The sequence below is a fragment of the Pocillopora verrucosa genome, chromosome 6 (assembly GCF_036669915.1).
Source record: "Pocillopora verrucosa isolate sample1 chromosome 6, ASM3666991v2, whole genome shotgun sequence".
Taxonomy (NCBI): Eukaryota; Metazoa; Cnidaria; class Anthozoa; order Scleractinia; family Pocilloporidae; genus Pocillopora; species Pocillopora verrucosa.
This window is the reverse complement of record NC_089317.1, coordinates 4,923,455-4,946,121: the sequence shown is the minus strand read 5'-3', so window position 1 is coordinate 4,946,121 and position 22,667 is coordinate 4,923,455. Positions and strand designations below refer to the sequence as shown.

At 39.2% G+C, this 22,667-nt stretch overlaps 3 protein-coding genes and 1 long non-coding RNA gene across 4 annotated transcripts; 2 read left to right on the top strand and 2 right to left on the bottom strand.

Moving 5' to 3' along the window:
• Nucleotides 1-86: 86 nt before the first annotated feature.
• On the bottom strand, nt 87-5,231 carry LOC131784745 (mitochondrial import receptor subunit TOM40 homolog). Its single transcript, XM_059101568.2, has 4 exons — nt 5,038-5,231; nt 3,424-3,584; nt 1,764-1,865; nt 87-1,154 (listed from the first exon to the last, which is right to left on the bottom strand). Exons 1-4 carry the CDS (start codon nt 5,213-5,215, stop codon nt 606-608), a joined length of 990 nt encoding a protein of 329 aa, XP_058957551.1. The 5' UTR covers nt 5,216-5,231; the 3' UTR covers nt 87-605.
• Nucleotides 5,232-5,357: 126 nt separating this feature from the next.
• Nucleotides 5,358-16,050, top strand: LOC131784743 (zinc finger protein ZPR1). The gene is made up of 13 exons (XM_059101566.2): nt 5,358-5,564; nt 6,520-6,681; nt 8,659-8,749; nt 9,095-9,165; nt 9,857-10,106; nt 10,950-10,978; nt 11,183-11,249; nt 11,634-11,717; nt 12,052-12,128; nt 12,968-13,078; nt 13,269-13,355; nt 13,929-13,997; nt 14,713-16,050. Exons 1-13 carry the CDS (start codon nt 5,463-5,465, stop codon nt 14,833-14,835), a joined length of 1,323 nt encoding a protein of 440 aa, XP_058957549.2. The 5' UTR covers nt 5,358-5,462; the 3' UTR covers nt 14,836-16,050.
• A 914-nt stretch (nt 16,051-16,964) lies between these two features.
• LOC131784744 (jhy protein homolog) lies at nt 16,965-20,900 on the top strand. Its single transcript, XM_059101567.2, has 3 exons — nt 16,965-18,330; nt 19,476-19,622; nt 19,895-20,900. The coding sequence occupies exons 1-3, from the start codon at nt 17,065-17,067 to the stop codon at nt 20,093-20,095; spliced, it is 1,614 nt and encodes a 537-aa protein (XP_058957550.2). The 5' UTR covers nt 16,965-17,064; the 3' UTR covers nt 20,096-20,900.
• Nucleotides 20,901-21,627: 727 nt separating this feature from the next.
• On the bottom strand, nt 21,628-22,286 carry LOC136281980 (uncharacterized). Its single transcript, XR_010718017.1, has 2 exons — nt 22,222-22,286; nt 21,628-21,724 (listed from the first exon to the last, which is right to left on the bottom strand). It is a non-coding gene; the product is annotated as an uncharacterized lncRNA (long non-coding RNA).
• Between the last annotated feature and the right edge of the window lie 381 nt (nt 22,287-22,667).

Genomic DNA, 22,667 nt, shown 5'->3' with positions numbered 1-22,667 from the left:
CTTGTTCACAGAGTTTACCTACACAGGTCTACAGACAGTCATAAAGGACAAAGGAGCCGATGGAAATCAGTAAAAGTGACACCTCATTCAAATATAGAAAGACCACATGAGAGCTGTTTATTAAGCTTCTAATCAAGCTGTACTCTTCCACCGAAGGAAGGAAATTCAGAGATTATCAGAAAGCAATTCATTCAGATCTGTTCTTTGCAACCATGAATTTCAGTCTTGCCCCACACATATATCGGATCTTTCATCTATACATGCGCCATTCCATTTATAAACAGTTCCTACTCCAGTCCCCAGTAAAATAAAAACACCCTGCCCGCTGGTCTTCAAGGTGACAGTGCTGTAGGCACTGAAAAAGCCAAATCTGGAGAGAGTTTGCTTCCACAATCTGATTGATCCACACAAAGCCGTTAAAAGTAATAACAAAAAATCTCATTGCTCTTAGCAACAATATTTGTATCAATGTCGATATCCAAGCAACAACTCACCTACCCCTCCCCTTGTCCCACATTAACCCTAACTTGGTATCAGTTGAATGTTGTTAGGCTGAGGGAGGGGTAGGCACAGAGCTACTCAGATACTGACATTGAACTCAACAGTCAACCTATATTTAGACCAAACCCAAATCGCGCTTGATTCTTGGTATGATTTACCATACCACTCAACAAAAACGTGAATGGCAATGGAGGAAGTCTCTTTTCCATAACAGCCGCCACTGTCCAATTTGTATCCAGCATTCCGCGAAATGTAAAATTAGCTTTGGGTACATCAATTAGATACCCTGCGCTAACCGAACTATCGCGGGCCCTTGTGTTATACTCATACTCTACGCCAACCTTTACATTCTCATTGCCCTTGTGCCAGTAACTTAAATGCCATCCTGTTTGACCAACTGTCGCTGAGGCGATCCAATCATCTGCTGTGTATCGACCCGCGCAGGACATCATGGCCACTTCCTGGCCAGAGCCATAGTGGTAGAGAAGTTCTCCTCCTACATCAACACGTGGAGCCATCCGTTGAAGATAATGAGCCACAAGGATGCCAGAACTATTGAGTATATCTACATTACCAGCCGTCAGACTTGCGGTGAAGTCATCTCCACGGTATTCAGCATCACTTTGGACAAGAACCCAAACTGATTTTTGAGTCTGCACAAAAAAAAAAAAAGAAAAAGTCCCTTTGATTTAATTACTGTTCACCTGTGACTGTTTACACTCTGAGTGCCACTCCAACTGAAAAAATTGTTGCTGATCTCCGTTTTCTTATACATACATACACGTAGCAGATGAGAAGGTCAGTACACGAGGTTTTCTCTAGGGTTTTGTTGAAAGTCAATCTACCTCTGCCTAAACTGTATAAGACCTCTAACCGCAGTCTATAATTTAGCCTACAGCAGGCTCCTCTGTTTGGGGTTCGCCTTACAGCCCCTTTCCCAGGCACAGTTGCTATTACATCATATACAACCACTTATGGAAAAAGTCTTAACTATAGAAGCACCAATAGCTGCCTTTTTTGCTGGCTACTTATTTCCCAAGCACTAGCTACTTTAATACAACAAAACAGTTAACGACTGTCTTGATCTGAAAAGTAGGGTCTTTTTTGAAACTTTGCCAATATTTCGTGAGGGTATTTGGAATTCTATTGCTACCTTGTAAGGTGTGGAGTTTAATGGCGACTGTAACTCTAAAGATTAGCTCGATTGTGTTATGGCTTTTTAACATCTATTAAAAAATTGAAAGAAAGTTCAAAACGATTACCTGTATCACCATTTTTCCTCTGAGTCTGTTGGTAAACTGATGGATCATTTGAGCATTAAGGCTACCGTTCGTGTCAATGTCTCCAAGCAACACAGGAAATGCCTAAAATTATGAACAGAACAGAAAAGTATGAGATATTTATTAACAGTCAAAACACAAGATGTGCAATGCTGAGGCCTGATAGCTGGTATACTGGACTGCATTTTGAAAGGTCCAGGTTTGAACCTGGTCAGGTCAATGTGTTTTGTTCTTGGGAAACACACTTGGATCAATATCAGTATCTGGGCAACTGCCCACCTACCCCTCCCCTAACCATACATTAACCCTAACTAACCCTAAGCATTTGCCCAGATACTGATATTGATCCAAACACTTCACTCACACAGTGTCTTTCTCCGCCCAGGAGTATAAATAAGTAGTGGCAAATTTTTAACCCTTTACACCCTAACATCAGTATCTATATTCTCCATACTCTTTTCCATAATGTTTCTAGTGGTACTGACAAGGAGAATTCATTTGAAGATCAAAGCTTCTTTGGTTGACGATCATTTCCTTTATTCTCATGATGATCTAGCAGTATTACTGTACAGATAAATTAGACACTGGTCACTCTCAGGGTTTAAAGGGTTGAGGAAGTTTTTTGAAATGCTTGGGGGGGGGGGGGGACCTTGCAACACACTGGCATCCTATTCAGGGAGAGAAGGAGGAGTAGTAAGACTCCTAGTTGCTTCATGCAATGAAAACTAATATTAACTCCAGCTGGATGGGTAACTTGTCTCAAGTATGGATTTAAACTCCTTAACCATAGAATTAAAAGTCAAGGGATGGTAGACTAGTCCAATAGCAGGTAGCCTCCCCCAGCATTTCATAGGGCTTCCCTGAAAGTTAACCAATACCATTTTATATACCTGGTTGGAGAGAGACACTATTACAGTAAAGTGACTTTCCTGGGAAAACCACCTTATGGCCAGGGATTTAATCCAGACCTTCCCCCATCAAGATCAGCATGCTCGATACAAAGCTACCTCAACTCCCAAGAAAGCACATACCCCATATCAATGTTACCCAATAAAGGAAATACAGAGGTTTCAGACCAAACTTATTGAAAAAAAAAAAAAAAAAAAGTCAGAGAAATAAATCAACATTAGCAAAATCATTTTTAAGAGCAGTTTTCAACTGAGTGTTGAAAAAAGCCAAAACTGAAGTCATCCCTCCAAACAGTCAAAACAATGGTTACCTTAAACATTAACCAATGAAAAATCTGTTTCACACTTTACACCTGAACATCAGTATTCATATTCTCCATACTGTTCTCTGTACATTGGCTAAGATGCTGACAAGGAGAATTTTTCTAACAATCAAAAGCTTCTTTAGTTGGTGATCATTTCCTTTATTCTCATGACAATAATGTGTAATTCAGTGGTGATATTGTAAGGAGAAATTGGATGTTAGTCACTCTTAGGGGTTAAAGGATTAAAGCATGGGAAAATACAAATGATCAGGTTTCAGTTGTTTTTAGTTTTGCATCTGATAAGTTGAGAGGATGATGCAAGTTTTCTGGACCAACCACAGAGCAAAGTAAAGTAAAAAAAAACAGTCCCTGATTATTTTCAACACTCAATTGAAAGTTTCTCTATTAGCCCTTCATCATCATCATCACCTCATTAGGCCCTGTCTGCTTATTTCCTACATAGGTGGCTCCAAAATGATATGCTCCTGGTCCCATACTACTGAGCTGAAGGGTGTGGCTGACTTGAAAGTGATTGCTTAGGCCTTTATTGATAGCTAGTTTACAGCCCTCAAATGGCTGAGGGAAGACGTCTGAAAAATTCAAATTAGAAAGAACATAAATTAGCACAATAAAAGATTTATCATTGACAATGTTGAGTTAAAAAACATGAACTGGGAAACTAAGAATACTGTGAATACTTTGGAAATTACAATGGATTTATCATTGACATTGTTGAGTTACAAAACAGAACCTGAGAAACTCAGAATACTGTGATCACACTGAAAATCACAATGAAAGTTCAGATATCAAGAAAGCCAACACCACATTAGTACAGTTGTATTTTCAAAACAAAGTTACTCAAATGAGTCTGTAATTTCAAACTATGAAATGGAGGGACCAAAAATATAATTGCTCCTAACAAAATGAAGAAAAATTTCAGGATGAAATGCAGTGAGGGGGAAGAAAATGTCTACAAGGAAATTATTCTGATTAATCACAAAATTCTCAGAACTAAAACTATAAGAAATGTACTGCATACAGGGAGGAGAAATTCAATCTAGATTTCGAGAGTAAAGGGTTATGCAAGAGGAAGATTTTCGTAGTGGAGGGTTAAGTTTGGTCACCAAGCTTTCTAAGAATTTTGTAGAGGGAGTGTCTCCCTCTAATTTCTTCTTTGATGAAAAATCACATCTAACCTTTCCATTTGCAAGATCTCATAAGAAATTCTCCTCACATTCTGCCATACAATTCTTATAACGTTAGTTTTGGAGACGTTAGTATTGGATCATCTAAAAATCCCCTAGGTGATATTTTTCTCTACTCTCACCACTTGTCTGCTTGATTTTGAATTAATATGGTTAGGAAAAATTATGTCTTTGTCATTCATGGGAGTTAAAGGGTTAATCTTTCATGTGGCAGATGATAGTAGGTGAGGCAGAGGATCCAGTATATTTGACCATTTAGCTTGATATCCATAGTAATATTTTTGTTTAGGTACCACAGAATGTAATGTAAATCAGAGACCACTGAAACTGGCCAATCAAGTGGTGTTGTAAACATATTCGTGTGGTCAGTTTCAGTAAGAACTCTACTTACTCTTCCTGGTGGGGTAAGAACGGAAGGGGGTGGGGTGAGGACATTGTCGAAACTATGTAGGAATTTTTAATCCATGTACTTTTGTGTACCTGAAAATTCTTCATGCCCTTCAACATTAAATGTTTAGAGCGAGTAAAACAGCAATTTTTTCAAAATATCTCATTTGCAAAGTATGTTCGATTTTAGTGAAACAGAATTCAGTAAAGATCGCTGTGATTGTAAATCCATTCTGACCGCTAATTTCCACGTAGTAAGGAATATTAAGAGCAAACTTGCACAAACTCCCAGAAAAATCTATAGAAATCGCGGGAAACAAACGAATGTAAAAACGAATAAATAAGCTTTAAGATTGCCTAGTCTAGATTTACGATAAATTACATAATCAGACAATCCAAATGCGCCATGAAGCCGGTGAAATTTTACGAAGCCTGACGATCTTTACCCTACCTTTACACGACTTGTGTAGATCTTCATACGTTCCAGGGTTGCTATTGGATGGTTTTTCATCCGGCTGCGGCTTTGGTTCAACAGGGGGAGCTGCCGTAAGCGGTGGCGGCGGCGGCATCGATGCAACATTGCTGGGAGATGAGGGTTTTGACGGTGAAGCCGCGAGTACATTCCCCATCTTTGATCGTGTGAACCATGTGCAAATGCTGATGTAAGGCTCTGATTGGCTCTTCGATATATTAGCGTCCGCATTGGAACGGGAGAGACTAGGTCTAGTTTTAGTGAGCCTGCAGTATTGGCACTGCAGCTACATTATCGCCGAGAAAACGTGTACTCGACCTTTCAGAGATTATTGCAAGTGTTGTTGAAATTTTTAGAAAGTTTGGGGGTCGTACTTTAAATTTTACAGATGTTTGTTTGAAATTATGGAAGAAAAAACAAATGAACTGCTTTTTAAAGACATCGATGCAGATGACGAACCACAAACCAATGCAGTGGAAAGTTTGTGCATGAATTGCCATGAAAACGTGAGTCTAAAAATTTCCACTAAAATGAAATAGATAAAATAAAATAAAAATAGGGTTAATATATTTTACTCACCAGTTAAAACTTAAAATGGTTTTCTTTCAAAAGCATTAAAATTTGATTTATCGCTGTATGATTAGTATACAATTGGTTTGTCTCCTTTACGTAGTTTTGATCAAATTTTGTACAGTACAGCTCTGTTTTAAGGTACACACTCTTCATTGATTAACAAGCTAGATCTCAGTAAAAATTCTGCCTTTAAAAATGCGAGATATATGGGAGTTAACAAAGATCAATGCTAGGATTCGAAAACATAACTGAAAAAGTGTTTCCTAATTAGCTTGTGAAACGTGGATGTTCTTGATTTGCCGTCATCTTGCTTGTAATCTAAGTTTCATTTTAGTTTTCTCATTAAGAATTGGAAGTACTGTCGCTTTATTGTGAGAAAAAAGGAGGAAATCATCTCCAAATGATACATGCAGTCTTGGACTGAAATGATGTGTGAGAGTTTGGAGTTCAAACATCTGTGTTTAAAATTGAGGTGATAAACTCTTACAAGCCTACTACAGTGACTAAATTTTAATATAATGGGGACAGGGTGGGGGGAGGGGGTGGGTGGAGAGGGAAAAGGGTGGTGAAAGATATGCCTAGTTTGAGATGATAGCAATTACGTGTACTTATTCAACAGTTATTCCATTGCACATTGGATATGAGCTGGTAAATAAATAGCCAACAATGCACTTAGCCCCAAGCTGGCCATAACCAATCCTGAACATTTGGATATATGGAGCCTTGTTTTCAGCTCTGCAACAGTTAGCCTAATGCATTTCTACCTAAGACAACTCAGAATATGAGCTGATAACTGGAATTGAGTGAACCAAACCACTCCCTTTTCATCAGCATTTCTCCATCTCTTAATTACAATTGTCCTGATGCAAAATAATCTATCTTCATTAGGGAACAACTCGAATACTTCTCACAAGAATACCATTCTTTAGAGAAGTTGTTCTGATGTCATTTGAATGTCCTCACTGTGGTTACGCCAACAATGAAATCCAGTCTGCAGGAAGAATTCAAGATATGGGATGCAACATTAAACTGTTGGTGTCCTCTCCAAAGGTGATCTGTCAAGTTAACCCTTTAACTCCCATGAGTGACCAAGACATAATTTCTCCTTACAATATCAATTCAATATCAACTAGATAAGTGATGAGAATAAATAAAAATATCAATTTTGGGATAACTAGTTGATCCAATACTAAATTCTCTGAACTAACATTATAAGAATTATATGGTTGGCAGTAAGGAGAATGACAAATTTGATCTGGGAGTTAAAGGGTTGTGAATAGATTAAGTTCTACATAGTCAATGTAGTCAGCTCCAAGGTCTCAAAAAGCAGTGACAAGTGGATGATTGGGTGGGTGAAAAGGCAAAGTTATCCTCATTTTTTTTTACCTGACCCATGGAATGTCTTTAAAACACATACCAAGGACCAGAGACCAAAAACTCAAACTTGTGAAAATGAAGACTTTGTGGATCAATATCAGTATCTGGGCAACTGCCCACCTTCCCCTCCCCTAACCCAACATTAACCTTAACTTGTTGTCAATTGACTGTTGTTGAGTTAAGGGAGGGGCAGGTGGGCAGTTACCCAGATACTGATATTGATCCAACTTTGTTTCTCTGATAGTTGAACAAAACAAATTAGTGAGGGTCTTCCTTTTGTAGTTTGAGGAGGGCTTCCTACAAAATGAAGACCCTTTCAATTTTTTTTGTAGTTCTTAAATCTTCTGTCTTTCATTACCAGTCCTCATCATAAACAAACAGACCCTTGTTATTTTGTGCCTGCCCACCTCTTTGGTTGTCTCCACTGGCCAGAAATTAGACCTTACCTGTACTTTCTTGAACCCACTTATTTTCTTGTAACCATTGACTAGGTACAGACTTGAGAGCAGTTTTCAACTGAGAGTTAAAAAAAGGCCAAAACTAAAGTCATCCCTGGGAACAGTCAGAACAATAGTTAACTTTCACATTAGCCAATGAAAACCCAAAGTGATAACAAAAAATCTGCTTGACACTTTACACCCTAACATCAGTATGCATATTCTCCATACTGTTCTCTATACATTTCCAAGGGTGATGACAAGGAGAATTTGTTGGAAAATCAAGAGTTTCTTTAGTTGGTGATCATTACTTTTATTCTCATGACCTTAATGGTTTCATTCAGGGGTGATTTTCTAAGGAGAAATTAGATGTTAGTCTCTCTCAGGGGTTAACCCTTTAACTCCCACAAGTGACCAAGACAGAATTTCTCCTTACAATATCAATACAATATCAAGCAGATAAGTGATGGGAATAAAGGAAAGTCTTAAAAAGGGGATTATTAGTTGATCCAATACCAAATTCTCCAAACTAACATCACAAGAAATATATGGCAGACAGTAAGGAGAATTACTGATGAGATCTTGGGAGTTAAAGGGTTAAGCTTATAAACTATGTGAAATTTTTCACTAGTTGAAGAATTTGCAAATCAGTTTGATCTTCAGTTCAATTTTTCTCAGATCTGTGACAATTCGCAATTTACACCCTAACATCAGTCTACAAGTTATCCATACTGCTCTCTATACAGTTTTGATGGTAACCAAAAGCTTGTTAAGTTTCTGATCATTTCCTTTATTCTTACCACCGTAATATTTGATCCAAGGCTGGTACTGTTGGGAGAAATTAGATGCTTATCATTCTCAGGGGTTAAAGGATTAACCATAATCTGAGACAAAGGAAAAACTGGTTTTGAGAATTCGGAACTGGTTCTAGAACCTCTTTAAACTCTTTCGTGGACACTCACTCTTTGCGCTTGTCAATTTTTTCCACAACACAACCAAAGGCAGCACACATCTAAAATATATTTTAAAAGTTAATTGTACACCTAAAGAACATACTTTTAATGGAATAGCAGATGTAGCATTGCCCAAAATGTGCGTATTGTTAGTATTGCAGTAAAAGGTGATGATAAGTTATCAGTACTGTACATTAGATTTCGAGATAGTCAGTTGACTGAGTAGTAATGTGTGTATTTTTTAATTTCTGTGTCAACAGGATTTGAACAGACAGGTAGTCAAATCAGATTCTGCATCATTTACCATTCCAGAGTTGGAGTTTGAGAGTCCTGCTTTTTCCCAGAAAGGAGGTAGCAATGATATCATTGCCTTTGTTAATTTTTTTTTATAACTGTGTAATCAGTGACTTGCTGGAAATTGTTTAGGCAGTACTTAAGAGGTACAGACTGTAGTAGAATTATTCTACCAATTGAGGGGGGGCTGGTTTTTTTTTTCTCCCATTTGAGCTTTGATTCAAGTTACATTTAATTTTTACATTTTTTTTATAGATGAACTTTGCTGTGATTACTGATCTTATCAAAACATGTTAAATGCTTTTATTAGCTGGCTATTGACAGAAAGCAGTGTACAGACTTGCCCTTTTGTTTTGTAATCTCTAAGTCTGCTTGTGAACTGATTTTTCTTTTTTTGCATAGAACTTACCACCATCGAAGGACTTTTAGGACGTGCCATCACTGCTTTGGAGCAAGATCAGCCAGTTAGGAGGGTAAATTATTGATAAAATCATTGACAATTCTATACATGTAATCGTGGGCTTTACCTGGATTAATTTGATGCAAATTAAACTGAGCTTAACATGATCCAAATCATGTGAATCAGAGTATGGCCAAGTAGTTAAGGCACTGTTGGTTTTAGGTTCAAGCCCTCCATCCTGCTACTAGCTGGATTTGTTTTCCATTGCCCTGCAATAAACACCTTGGCAGCAATCTCCATACAGCAAACTTGTCTGCCTCCTGCCAGATAGGAGTTTTTAAACTCTATGTTTATTCACAATGTTTATGTACAATCTGTTTTTATTGGCCTTTAAAAGCAAAGATTGTGTGAAGCATGGTCTGCCTACCAGTAGTTAAGTTGAAGCAAAGAGAGAAAATCTATTGCTCTACATCAAACAACACTCTGAAACATTGCCTTGTAGATGTAGATCCAATTTTTTTTCCTAAACACAATAGCACCCCGCTAACTTGAACTCTCAGAGGAAACCGAAAAAGAGGTTTGCTTTAGCAGGGGTTTGAGTTGGCTGATCTCCCAGAGAGATCGGACCTCTTTCGAGCTACTAGGGTTTCGAGGTAACAGCGTTCGAATCAGTGGGGTTCTGTTGTACAATACAATAATTATAAGTTGTTACTGTACGTCAAGTCACCGATTGATTTTTGTATTTCCATTTGAATTGTGAACAGATCATGGATCCTGACAATGCAGTGAAAATTGATGATTTTGTGGCGCAGTTGACAAAATGCCGCGATGGAAACCGGAAGTTCACCCTTCACCTGGATGATTCATCTGGCAACAGTTTCATCGAAAATCCACATGCCCCTAAAGAAGATCCACAGATGACCATGGTGTATTATCGCAGAAACGCAGAACAGAACGCCCAACTAGGACTTCAGCCAGCCAGTCAAACCGAGGAGAAACAGGAAGAGGAAGAAGGTCAGATAACAAGGTTTTCATTGAGAAATATCAGTAGAAAAGTCACAGGAGATTGATATCCAACTGTACGTAGAAGTGCACAGATAACGCGCGAATTCCGTGCAAAAATCCTCTGTTTATTTGGACTGTTGGTTATTTTGTACTAGAAAAAAAAAGCGAGTGTTATGTAAGACCTGTCACAAACCGCTTCTCTATTTGCTTAGCTTCTCCCGCCTCATGAGAAATGCATATTAAATGAAGCAGTTGTAAAATTGAGTAGCCTTACCCCCATACAAATAATTCCTAAGCATGTCATTGAAATAGGTTAGGTTCTCAGAGCAGGAAACATAAATAAATGCAAGAGCGTCGCGAGTGTGTCCCTTGAGAATTTCCCCCACCCTCCCACCCCTAAAATTGCTGATTATCAACTTGCGAGCAGGCCCTCATTATCAGGGCTTTGGTAGCAGCGTTTTTTTGCCCTTGGGAAAGTATGAGTGATGCGAGCTGGCGAAAGGTCTGTAAACAGTCTAACACTGATTATTAGTGCCAGACTTCCGACCAGCCTCTTCCTTTCTCGTCTCAAATCTTCTCGCGGGCGGAAAAAGGCGTGTCCCGACTGTTCAGCAACCGTGTATCGTAGAGTTAAATGTGCCCCACTTATCGCTCTCCTCCCCTCCAGAGCACGAGTCGTTAACTCATTTCAGATTTGTTGTTTTGACAATCTTAAATTAAAGCTTGAAAACTGAACATGATCATGTAACAGTTTCTCTCTTACAGCTTGATATCATTTATTAGTATTCACCTTGATATCATTTGTTAGTATGCAAAGTTTGACTCTGTTCTTTTCCACGTTCCCACACACAGAGGAAGAGCAAACAAATGTAAATGACGAGGTAAGAATTGTTTCGGTTCCTTGTGCCCTGTTTTACAATGTAATACCGTGACATATTTTGCATGTTCTGTTGCCCCAGTATGGTTAAGTAGCCCAATAGGACGAACAATGACGTTAATTTCTACCGGAATAAGCACCAACGAAGGTCAGGTCCGTTAGCTTCCAGGTTAACTTTCTCTCTCCTCTTTCGTTGCTTTTTTTGCAGGTGTTAAATTTTCCAACAAATTGTCCTTCGTGTAATGCACCTACAGAAACCAGAATGAAGCTTGTTGGTATCCTCTTTTCTTACTGCCGTTTTATTTGTTTTCAGTTTAATGCTATTGTTAGTACTTTCAAATCAAGGTAGTTCGTTTACATACCTCAACTGCTCGATTAATGTGTGACTGTGTGTGTGTCATTCTGTCCCCTCGTTTGTCTCTCCGTTCGTTGATCTCTCCACGGGTATCCCTCTGCGTCCGTACGCCCCTGTGTTTTTTTGTCTGTCCGTCCGTACGTACGTGCGCTGGTACTTACGTCTGTCTCTTTGTCATTTTGTCTTTGATTTTTCCGTTGTACCTACGTAATATATACGCACAGTCATCAACGTTCACCGTTCATGAAATTTTATTCACTGTCCATCACTTATTAAACCGGATTCACCTTAACTAGTATGTCAGCTATACCGCATTTTAAAGAGGTGGTGATTATGGCGACCAATTGCGATGCTTGCGGGCATAGGTCAAATGAAGTCAAGTCTGGCGGTAAGTAACTGGTTCTTGGTTCGTTTCTGTTGTTGCAGTTGCGTTTTTCTATATGCTTTTCGGTTTGTGGTTCGCCTGACCCGTTTAGTCTTCTTTTACGCTTAATGCGCGCCTGCGGGGCTCGGAGACTAGCACTGCCACGACGAAGAAGACAATAACATCTACTCCGCGTACGCGCACACCTCTCGTGTCTCCCCCATTCATAGTCAAGAGTGGGGAAAGGACTGGGGACGAGTAGCGAGGCGTGTTCTCTGAACCAGCGTTGTTGACGGCGTAATATGAATTGGTCCTCAGTTTACAGTCAATTTAACTTTCTGATCAATATTTGTTTTAGCTGGTATGGAACCTCATGGAACGAGACTCACTCTCAGGATAACAGATCCTTTGGATCTCAACAGAGATGTGCTGAAGGTACAGCTTCAACTTTTGTTTGCAATATTGGATCCTAAAATCTTATTCTGAAATCGTAAGAACGGGAGCTGAGGTTTTAAGTTTTTCGTGGCGATTTTCAGCGAAGAATATGACAAATTTTTCCGGAATGCTCGCGAGAACTGGATTATAGCTTATGTTAAACTTTTCCTTGGCGATTTAACAATTTTTTATTTTCCTCGGCAATCTCCTTGGTTAAAGTCTTCCATGCTAGTTTTTTCGATAGAGATTTGGTGGAGGAGAAACTTGTCCGGAGTGCAATTTGCTTGTGCTGGTGATATGACAGATAAAAATTGTTGAAGAAAATTTTAAAGGACGGAAGGGAAAAGTGGCAAAAAAGTTTCATAGAAGAATCCGCTCGCTTAACGCTTTAGCCCCTAAGAGTGACTGGCATCTGATTTCTCCTTACCATATCACCCCTGAATCAAACATTTAAGTCAGGAGAATAAAGGAACTGATCACCAACTAAAGAAGCTCTTGATTGTTAAACACATTCTCCTTGTCAGCTCCTTAGGAAATGTATAAAAAACAGTATGGAGAATATGCATATTGATGTCAGGGTGTAAGGATTTAAAAAAGCTTTTTATAGAATACGGCGAGTTATATATGCTGCGCCTCGAGTGATTCTTTTTTGTTTTTACCTTATTTTCATGTCAACTGCAATCTGTTACAAGAACAGACGCACGGCAACATGGAATGTATTTACTAAGTATATTAAAGACAGATTTTGTTTTGGAAAAGTCGTCTTTTGTCCTTTTGTCTGCCGAGAGATGGCTGTTTTAACGGATTCCACCGTGATCTTACGTCTATCTTTATTGCAGTCAGAAACGTGTGAAGTATACATGCCATCATTGGATTTCCACATCGCAGCCGGCACACTGGGTGGACGATTCACGACATTAGAGGGCCTTTTGTGTAATATCAAGGACCAGGTACGTGATACTCATCTTACATTAAATATATTTTATATCGCGCGTGAGATCGGGGTACGGGTGAACACAATTGGACCAAATGCTGAAGTATTGCGAAAGTAAATTAATTAATCAGGGGTTAAGCCGGTCACCACGCATCGTTTTCTACCAGTCAGAACTGATCGCTTCATTTGTTTTCCTCTTGTAACAGCTAAAGTCGCTGAATCCTTTTGGCTTTGGAGACAGCCCGGCTGAATTCAGTGCAAAGATGAAAACATTTATCACCAACTTGGACAAGGTAAAGACTGTTATTCCCCAACCCCCCCTCCCCCCCCCCCCCTGCTCTCTTATCTCCTCTTCCTTTTCCCTTTCCTGTGTTGTTATCTCATCCCTTAACCGTTCAACTTCCAAGATCTGATCATTAATTCTCCCCTCTAGCTGCTATACATTTCCTTGTAAATTTGTTACGAGAATTTAGTGTTAGATCAAGATAGCAACTTCCACTTGATAAGTTTGAATATTCTCATTACCTATTTGCTGGATTGGGTATGGATATTAGAAGGAGAAGTTACGTGTTAATCACTTCCGGGAGCTGAAGGGCTAAGTTACCCACCTTCCCCGTTTTACTGATTTTTCTAACTGGTTCCTCTCTCTTTTCGTTCTTTTCCCTCTCCTTTCTAGTCTCCAGTCCTCTTCTCTCCTTCCTCCCCTTTTACTTTTGCCTTTACTAACGTCACCATCTTCTCGTTCGTTTCTTCTTTCCTGCCCAAGTCTTTTATGGAGACTTCATCAATGCGTGCGTGCATCAACTCTTTCCTGACTCTTTCTTTGTGTCTATTTTAAGCCCGCTCTACTCAATTTAATTGCGCAGGTAATTAATGGCGAGGAAATGAATGTTCTGATAACACTGGATGACCCGGCTGGAAATAGCTATATTCAGGTAATTTTTCTTAAGCCCATGGAGTAAGTAATATATTGTCCATTTTTGAAAATTTAGCCTCAGTCAGCATATTTAAGCGAGTAGAGGCAAGCACAAGGCGAACTCGAACGGCGAGTTACACGCGCGCGAGAGGGCTTTTCTTTTCGCGCTCGTACCCATTAGCGTGACCCGCCCTTTTCTTCGCGTCATGCAAGTGGAAACAGTGCAAGGCGAACTCGATAGGCGAGTGGTAAGCCATGGGAGAAGTTTTTTTTTCACTTTGCGCTACTACCTTCGCCCTTAACACACACTTTCTCCGCCTAAAACAAGTGGAAGTAAGCGCGAGGCGAACTTGCAAGGCGAGTCATGCGCGAGATGAGCGTGAGTGTGAGTTATGCGCAAGGGAACGAGTCTTTTTCTTCCTTCGCGCCCGACTCGCACTGGCCTGTGCCTCAAGTAAGGGGAAGCAACTACGAGGTGAAGTAGAAAGGCAAGTTACTCACGTGCAGAGGTACTTTTTGCTCTCCGCGATGTGTTTAGACTCATATCTTTGTTAGTTTTCAACATCTAGCCCTAGAACTTGGCAGTATTATAACTTTTGCGGAGCTGTTTCCATAAGTTAATACGTATTCCCGCTGACTGGTCTCAATCAAATTGTGGGGAAAAAAGTCGTGGAAAACAGAAGTCTTTTGATTTTATCATCATGACTCAAGACAGAACCCTTTCCTCTTTACAGAATTTGTATGCTCCAGATCCAGACCCTGAACTGGAAATCGTTCATTACCCAAGAACAAAGGAACAAGAAGACGATCTTGGAATATCAGACATGAAAACAGAAGGATACGAGGAAGACAATTAAAGCTGATATTGAAGTTCTTACATTCCAGTTTTTCGAAGATGAAAACTTCTCTATCACAGTACGACTTCTATTACAGGAGTTCTGTACTCAAAACTGACCAATCAGTTTACAGGAAACAAGAGATGAATGGGCCCTGTCATCTTTGTCATCAATGCCTATTTCGGTCCTAAGCACCAACTGGTAGGGTTTATGGAAGCTTCTTCCCACTGCAAGTTCGCCCCTATGACGATGAGTTAGCCTCATCAAAATTAACATGGTCGTCTCTACCACCACTCTCCGAGGTCGAGGCGAACTGGTTGAGAGCGAACCTGCAATGGGACGAAACCTCCAGATACCACTGGAAAAGCTGAATTTAACGCGCTTTTCGATAGAGTGTCATAGAATAAAAACCAAATTAATAACAATGGTCAATCACTGAAAAACGAAAATGCATTTAAGAGCCAATGAGAACTCAAGGAAAAAATAAGCAGTCTGCCCAAAGCGCGGGAAAACGCGAGCAACCAAGTCATGATTGGTTTTAGTTTTGCACACGGAATTGGTTGAGAAAGTGATGCGAGTTTTCTAAACTAATCACAGAGCGAAATGAAGAAAAAACAAAGCAATCCCAGATTTCTTGCGGTACTCAATGGAAAATTGCTCTAGTCTGACTTATGATGTGAATGGTCAGTCTTGTTTTCGTGACCGCAGTTAAAGTCGAGGCTCTGGAACTCTAAAGATTTTGTGCTGGGCTTGTTTTAGATTCTTCCTAAATCACTCTGGTCTTATAATATCGCCTGCTTCTAGAACAGAAAGAATGTAGTGAACAGTGATGTTGACAACTGAACAATAGCTACAACAGTTAAAGGAGCAAAGGGGACACGTTTCTAAAGAAACTGTGGTACTGCGTCTGGGGATATCATAACGTAATCTGGTTTTATCAACTGAGTTGTTAATGTAAATCGGTCACTATAAACAATCTCTAAATCTGACGCTCTGAGTGTTCGCCCCTTTCGTAATTCGCTCTGACGAAGGGTTTTTGCTCGAACCGTCAGCTTTAGGAAAACTTCATGGTGGCCAGTTGAAGGAGTAGTCGCGTGGTGTGCGCGATGAAACAACTTCTTTTGTCTTATAAAGTCAGATATTTTAAGAAATTTTTCGTGTTACGTGTGATGTCATTTCCAGATCCCATATAACGCTAAGGAAATCCAGATTAAACATAATAAAATTATTTGAAAAATGATGCTCGCAATATTCACTCTAACTTACATGGTAGAACTTGTGAAACAAGTTTCTCTCTGCCCTAAAGATCACATCTGAGAATAGCTTTCCGCCCATGCCGTCAAAAAGGTCACTATTGGTGCTAGCTGATTAGCTTCCGAACAGACCCTCATTAACTTGCAGGAAGCGCTCTTCTCTGACTGCGGGAAGGAGACAAGTCAGGAGGAGATTTGCCTGGGGTTTGGCACGAGCCAGAACCAAACCTCTCGCCGGCTTGCGTTGGTAAAGACCTCGTAATTACCAGCCAGCGGAGAAATACTTCTGATGAAGCTATTAACTGATCGTCTCGTCCAGAAAATGCCCCAATGTTGGCAGATAAGAATAAAATTACACTCATCATTTGCTGTTACACTTTTCAGCTTACCAAGCTAAAATATCGGGAGCCCTTAGCTGTGTATTCTTCACTTCTCCAGGAGACCGTGATTAATTTTCGATTATCTTTTGGTGTTGTAAATATGCCAATGTATGAAATTTACTTTAAGTATTTTTTTTCCTCAATGCAAAACATAGAGAGTTTTCCGTTCAAATGTGAAACTCGGCTCTTCGGTGAGAATAAAAGAGACCTAAAGGAATACCCTAAAATTATTCAATCTTTTTCCTCTCTACCAAAAAGACAACACACCATCCGTCAAATAATCGTTAACAAGATTTTTATCGACTTTACTTGTTGCTGTGTTGAGTAGGATCCAGGCTTTTCTAAGAAAACGCTTACTCTGTGCAATAGGGGAGGGCTTCTCCAGTAGTACTCTCAGATTGAAGAAAATTTCGACCTACGTTTATACACCTCCTTATTTTGGTAGTGCCCCTACCACCCCCTCCCTCCAATTGAACTGTAGTCCATGGCAACGAGTAATGCATCGTGGGTAGTTTTGTCGTGCCTGAAAACTGGATTTTCTTGTGAATGTTTTTTGGTGTTTAGTTAATTTTCTAAACCGCACACAATGATGTAATTTGTTTTTCGATGTATACTGAATGGAAAGCCTCGAAGAAAGACAAAGCAACAACGGCGCTGAAGACAAAATAACGACCTTTGCGTCGCCTACTGTTTTGGCCGCCATATTGGATGAAGAACCGTCGGATGATGTTATTCGTAGCATGGTCGTGTCCAGTGGTCAGGAAGAACAGACGGAAAGGGTCACTGATAGTTTGGAGTCTTCATTAAACGATTCCCTCGAGTTCTCAAAGCCTGGAGAATTAAACGAACCCAAACGAGTTGAATCCACCAAGATGAAAATCGAGCCTTCGCAGGTAGAGACTTCGGAAGACATTTCGGATATTCCCAAGAGTTCTACTCCGCTACTAAATGACAACATGAAACACAGCAAAAAAGTCGGAAAGCCTAAACCGCGAAAGCCACAGCACATTATAGAAAGAAACAAAGAGAGGGTTGGGAAGAAGGTTCCCGAGAGGACTGGCTATGCTCAAGTTCACGGAATGAGGACGAGAAAGAATGTCGAAAAATCCAAAGAAAAATCTGGAAACCAAACAGAAGAAACTGTTGCGAATGTACCTGGCTCAGGCTTAGAGAGTCAGTCACAGCATTCTCACAAAATCAGTGATGATTTTAATAGCCAAAACTCTGTAAGTCCAGTTCACTATGATAATCATCAAAACTTACCTGGAGACAGCTCTCTAGAGAAGTCACTTGACACATATCACAGTCATTCACATGGTCCTTACTACGATGTCAGCCAAGACTTTGGCTCATACTATAATCCTTTAGAATCAAATTATTCAGATCTAGTTGGTTATAGCAGAGGATACCAAAGTGCTGCAGCAAACTCAAGACAGAGGCATGCAATGGCTGGGTCTTTTCAACCAACACATTATAACTCTCTCTCCACCCAGTCTGCACCCCCAGGTGTTTACGGTTACCAGCGTACACCTCTCATCTCCAGTGTACATAATTTGCACGAAGAAGATTATAATTCATCATCAGCCTTATCTGACACTGATTTTCAAAATTTACAAAAAGCAAACAAATTCCCAGAATCCAGTTTACACAGGAAATTTTCCTCAGAACCGTACTTAGCAAATCCAAGTTCTTTATCATTACATGGGATGGCAGATGCTGACAGAAGCAGTAAAGCATCAGGAAGTTATTCCAGCTTAAGACAACCATTGTTTCAGTACAAACCATACAGCTTAAAGGACTACAGAAATTTTGTTGGCTCTGAGGTTGAGCGGCCTGCTGGTGGCTTAGGACCAAACAATGACACTGATGACTTTAAAGAGAAGGTAAAGATTAATTGTTTTTTTTTTTTAATTGAAGTATTCAGGGTCATCAACACAGGCTGACAAACAGTGCATTCTGTTGTCTATTCTGAAAGCGTGTGGGTCAATTTTCAGCAAGAGAGCATGACATTATGCAGCCTACATGTTTTTTTTTTTATCACAGTCAGCTAACTCAAAACCTTTTTAACAATCTTGCACAGTTAAAAATTACCAGTCCATTTGCTGGAGTCAATGGTTTTATGGTCTGCAAGTTGCTCTTAAATTTACCCAATTTATTTGCCATTTGGCAAGAGGTATATTTGCTGGTTCATGTACAAACCTGGGCAGGGTTTGCATCATTTATTGATTATGACCACATGTAAAACATGCATTATGGGTACACTCTAATCTAATTAGCAAATAGATTCCATGTTTCCCTGGATCTGTTCAGCAATATATGTACAGCTCTAGATCACAAATGATGTCAAAATGCAGTAAGAACGAAATAGTGGCACACAAGGCCCGTCATAGTGCATCACTGATGTTCTCACCACATTTTGAGGTCACAGTCACACTGTACACACTGGGAGATGCAGTAGACTTATGGTTGGTACACTGGACTCTTCATCAAAAATTCAGGTTCAGGACTTGGTCAGGGTTAACCCATTACACCCTGACATCAGTATAGATTTTCTCCATAATGTTCTCAATAAATTTCCTATGGTACTGACAAGGAGAATTTGTTTAACAATCAAGAGCTTCTTTAGTTGGTGATCATTTCCTTTATTCTCATAACCTCAATGTTTGTTTTAGGGCTGATACTGATATGAGAAATTAGTTGCTAATCACTCTCAGGGGTTAAAGGGTTTGAATGCATTCTGTTCATGGGCTTGTCATTCTACTCTCACAATGCCTCTTGTCACCCAGGAATATAAATGGATATTAGCAAATTATCAGGGAAGCTTCATGAAATGCTGAAGGCTCCCTCAAAATGGACTGGCATCCTGTCAGGGATCCTATCATACTGCTAGTGACTTCATACTAGGCAAACTGGGATAATCTCTGGTTGCAAGGGCCTCTTGACTTGAGTACAGACTTAACGTACCTTTAACAGGGTATGAAATAATGTACTTTGCAAAAATTGCCACAACTGTCCTTAAAATTTTTAGATGAGAAAAGTCAGCAAGCAAAGAGAGTATGCAGCAATGCTGAGGGCCCAGCACTCAACCATGAAGAAACAGCAGGAGAAAAAAGGATCAATTCAACAGCCAGTTAAACCTAAACATATCAAGGAGGCGGAGGCAAAACGGCAAGCTGTAAGTAGTACATTTCCATTGATGGGGTACTTGAGGTCAAGAGTAATCTTAACACGTAATACTCATGCAAGAATTGAATTAGCCATAGAACAGGCATTCACTTGTGAGGCAGCCCCAATGACAAAACCCTCAAAATTCAAGGCAGCAATCATGTGAGAGGCCTGGTCATACCAGATCTCTTGGAAACCTCACTTATTGGTTAGAAAAGCCCTCTGACCCTGCTCAATGGCTAGAATTGCACTCTCTTTGAAACTGCTCACTTTGTCTTTCAGGCTTTGAACTATGCCAAGAATGTCCCTAAACCAAAACAGATGGTAAGCAGAAGGAGAGGTAGTCCAGGAATGAGTGACACTCAAGCTGATGATGACGACCAGGAAATTACAATACTCGAAATATTGAGAATGAGACATGAAAAAGAGAAAAAAGAAGTTGACACGATAAGGAAAGATCTGGCTTCAAAAATACGACTCTAATGCATACACCACCTGTAAATGTTTGTAGGTTGATGCAATTTGTGTATTGGGTGAAAAACATCCTTAGGCATCATTAGAAAGAGAGATTTTTTAGGAAGAGGGATATGTAGATAGATTAGAAACTGCTGTGCTAAAGAAACAGTGGAAGTTCTACCAGTGCAGGCCATGTGATTATACCACAAAATAAACAAAATATGGTTTTAGTAGTATCTATATGAGGTAACTGGGATGCATCTTTCAATGTGGCATTGTACCTAGAAATCTGAGCCTTGATCATGAGTGCTGAAAGAAAGTGTCTAGTTTAAAAAAAATACATATATTATGGACAGCATTCAGTATAACAATCATATTTGTGTGGTGTGAGGTTCTGAACAGTCTTGTTTGAACTTAAACAAGCATAAATTCATAAATTGTGATTCAAACAAATATAACAAACATTTTGAGGACCCTTTGACAGACATAACTTGCCAAGGTAGTCTCAAATATTGTTCAAAAGCACAAAGTGAAAGAAAGGAAGATTGAAAAAGATACAAGTAATTATCCATTCAGTTAATTGACATTTTTTTTTTACTGGTAATAACATATTTCAGTTGTGCTCTATCCAATATAAACAGAACCCAGATTAAAAAATTTTCAAATGTGACAAACTAGTCAATGCTCTGAAAACCAAGTAATTTATTTTGTTATTAATTTTATTTATTTTATTGAATCTATTGCAAAGTTTCTGTACATATTGGATCATACATGCATGTAACATGCATCTTTTAAAGAGTGCCATGTATTAAAGTTTCCCTATGTTTTAAAAAAAGCCTATTAAAAGATTGTAACTGTAAATACATAATTATGTTTGCAAACAAGAGAATCTTTATTACAAACTGAAGACTTGAGTCATATTTGCTGGTACTATTATTAAGTTCTTTTTGCCTAATGAGTAAAAACAATTATCCAAGTTAGTCTTCATTTAATTCAGACTTCATACCATTTAACGCAGGAAAAGAGTCTCTGGTTTAACAAGTTATTTCATATGCAGCACACGAAGCTAAGACCTTAAGAAAAGCCAAAAGTAATAAGAAGGTTAAACATTTTTATTATCCTTCAGTTAATGTCATCTCTCAGTTAGTATGTGCACTATGATTAGTCAATTTAGCATTATGATTGGTCAATTTAGCACCCTTGACTATAAATCCAGGAAATACTTGGTCTGCAACTTACAATACTGACTTCAAACTCCATTACTAGGAAGTATGAATTGGCATGGGTAACAGATACATCATGAAATTGCAAGCACCTGCCACCCTTGAATGCAGCATAGACATTTGCAGTCTTGCTGTTGACCCTCCCTCATCCCCCCTTAATCTCAATGATGCCCACTGCATGGAAGTGATGCCCACTACATGGAAGCGGGAAGGGAGAGAAAAAAGTCCCCTTTCAGCCTTCACCTTACACTCCCAGGATGCTTATGTTTGCTTCTAGTGATATGGACCTTGACTAAAAGCAAAGAGCAGGTCGGACTCTGATTTCAAGTGAGCTCACTTCTTCCGTCCATACCACAAATGAGAATCCTGTGCACAAGGTATTATGTCTCTCATCTTTAGATGAAGTCACAGTGCCAGCTGCTCCACAATCACCCTAGAGATAAATAAAAGAAGAGAAACATGCATGTCTAAAGAAATTATTCACCACCAGGTTGTTCAAAGCTGGATTACAACAACCCAGGGTTGATGTGAAACATGATTCCAAATTGGAAAGCTTTAAAAGAAAATTCAGTAGTGCTACTTTTGTATACAATTTGATGATTGGATGCCCTAAAAAGAATAGAGAAAATCATACAAAAAAAGCTTTTTAGCAAAAGAATAAAGAAACCCTGACTAAAATTTTTTTAATTTAAAATATTAATTTTAATTTTTTTATTTAAAATATAAAACCCTTATGCATAAGGACCCCTGAATATCTATGGCCAGCCTTCTCAAGTATTTCAATCTCTGTTGATTGCTTGGCTAAATTGGTAATAACCTTTTAACTCCCAGATCAAATTTGTACTTCTCCTTGCTTTCAACCATACAATTTTTATAACTATCCAAAAAAAACTTTGGAGCAAAGGAATTAAGATACCCAGATTAACTCACGATTTATTCACTTGATTTGACGATTCTCCTACCACGCTTCGGTTAACTTCCATTCATAACTCTCGGTTTAGTCGAAGGAAACCTATATCAGACGTCCCGTACCATATATGGGGCGATAAAACACGTGCCGCATACATGTTTGTTTGGTTGGTGAACGACATCAATCAACCTAAGAATAATTAACGTAGCGTCCAGTTTCCAACACTCTTTCTTACGTGATATTTCTCAAGTCCAGACCGAACCATCAAAAAAATATTAAAATGTTCGAAAGCATAGAAATGTAAAAACATCTGGTACTTTTTAATTTTCTTCGCCTGAGTGACTTCAAACTTTTGTTGATTTTGCTAGCGTGACAACAGAATTATGCAAATTACCTATTGAGCAAACTCTAACCGATTCGAAAGGTGTAGTCTCGCCCATGCGCAGACAAAACGCAATGGAAAGTT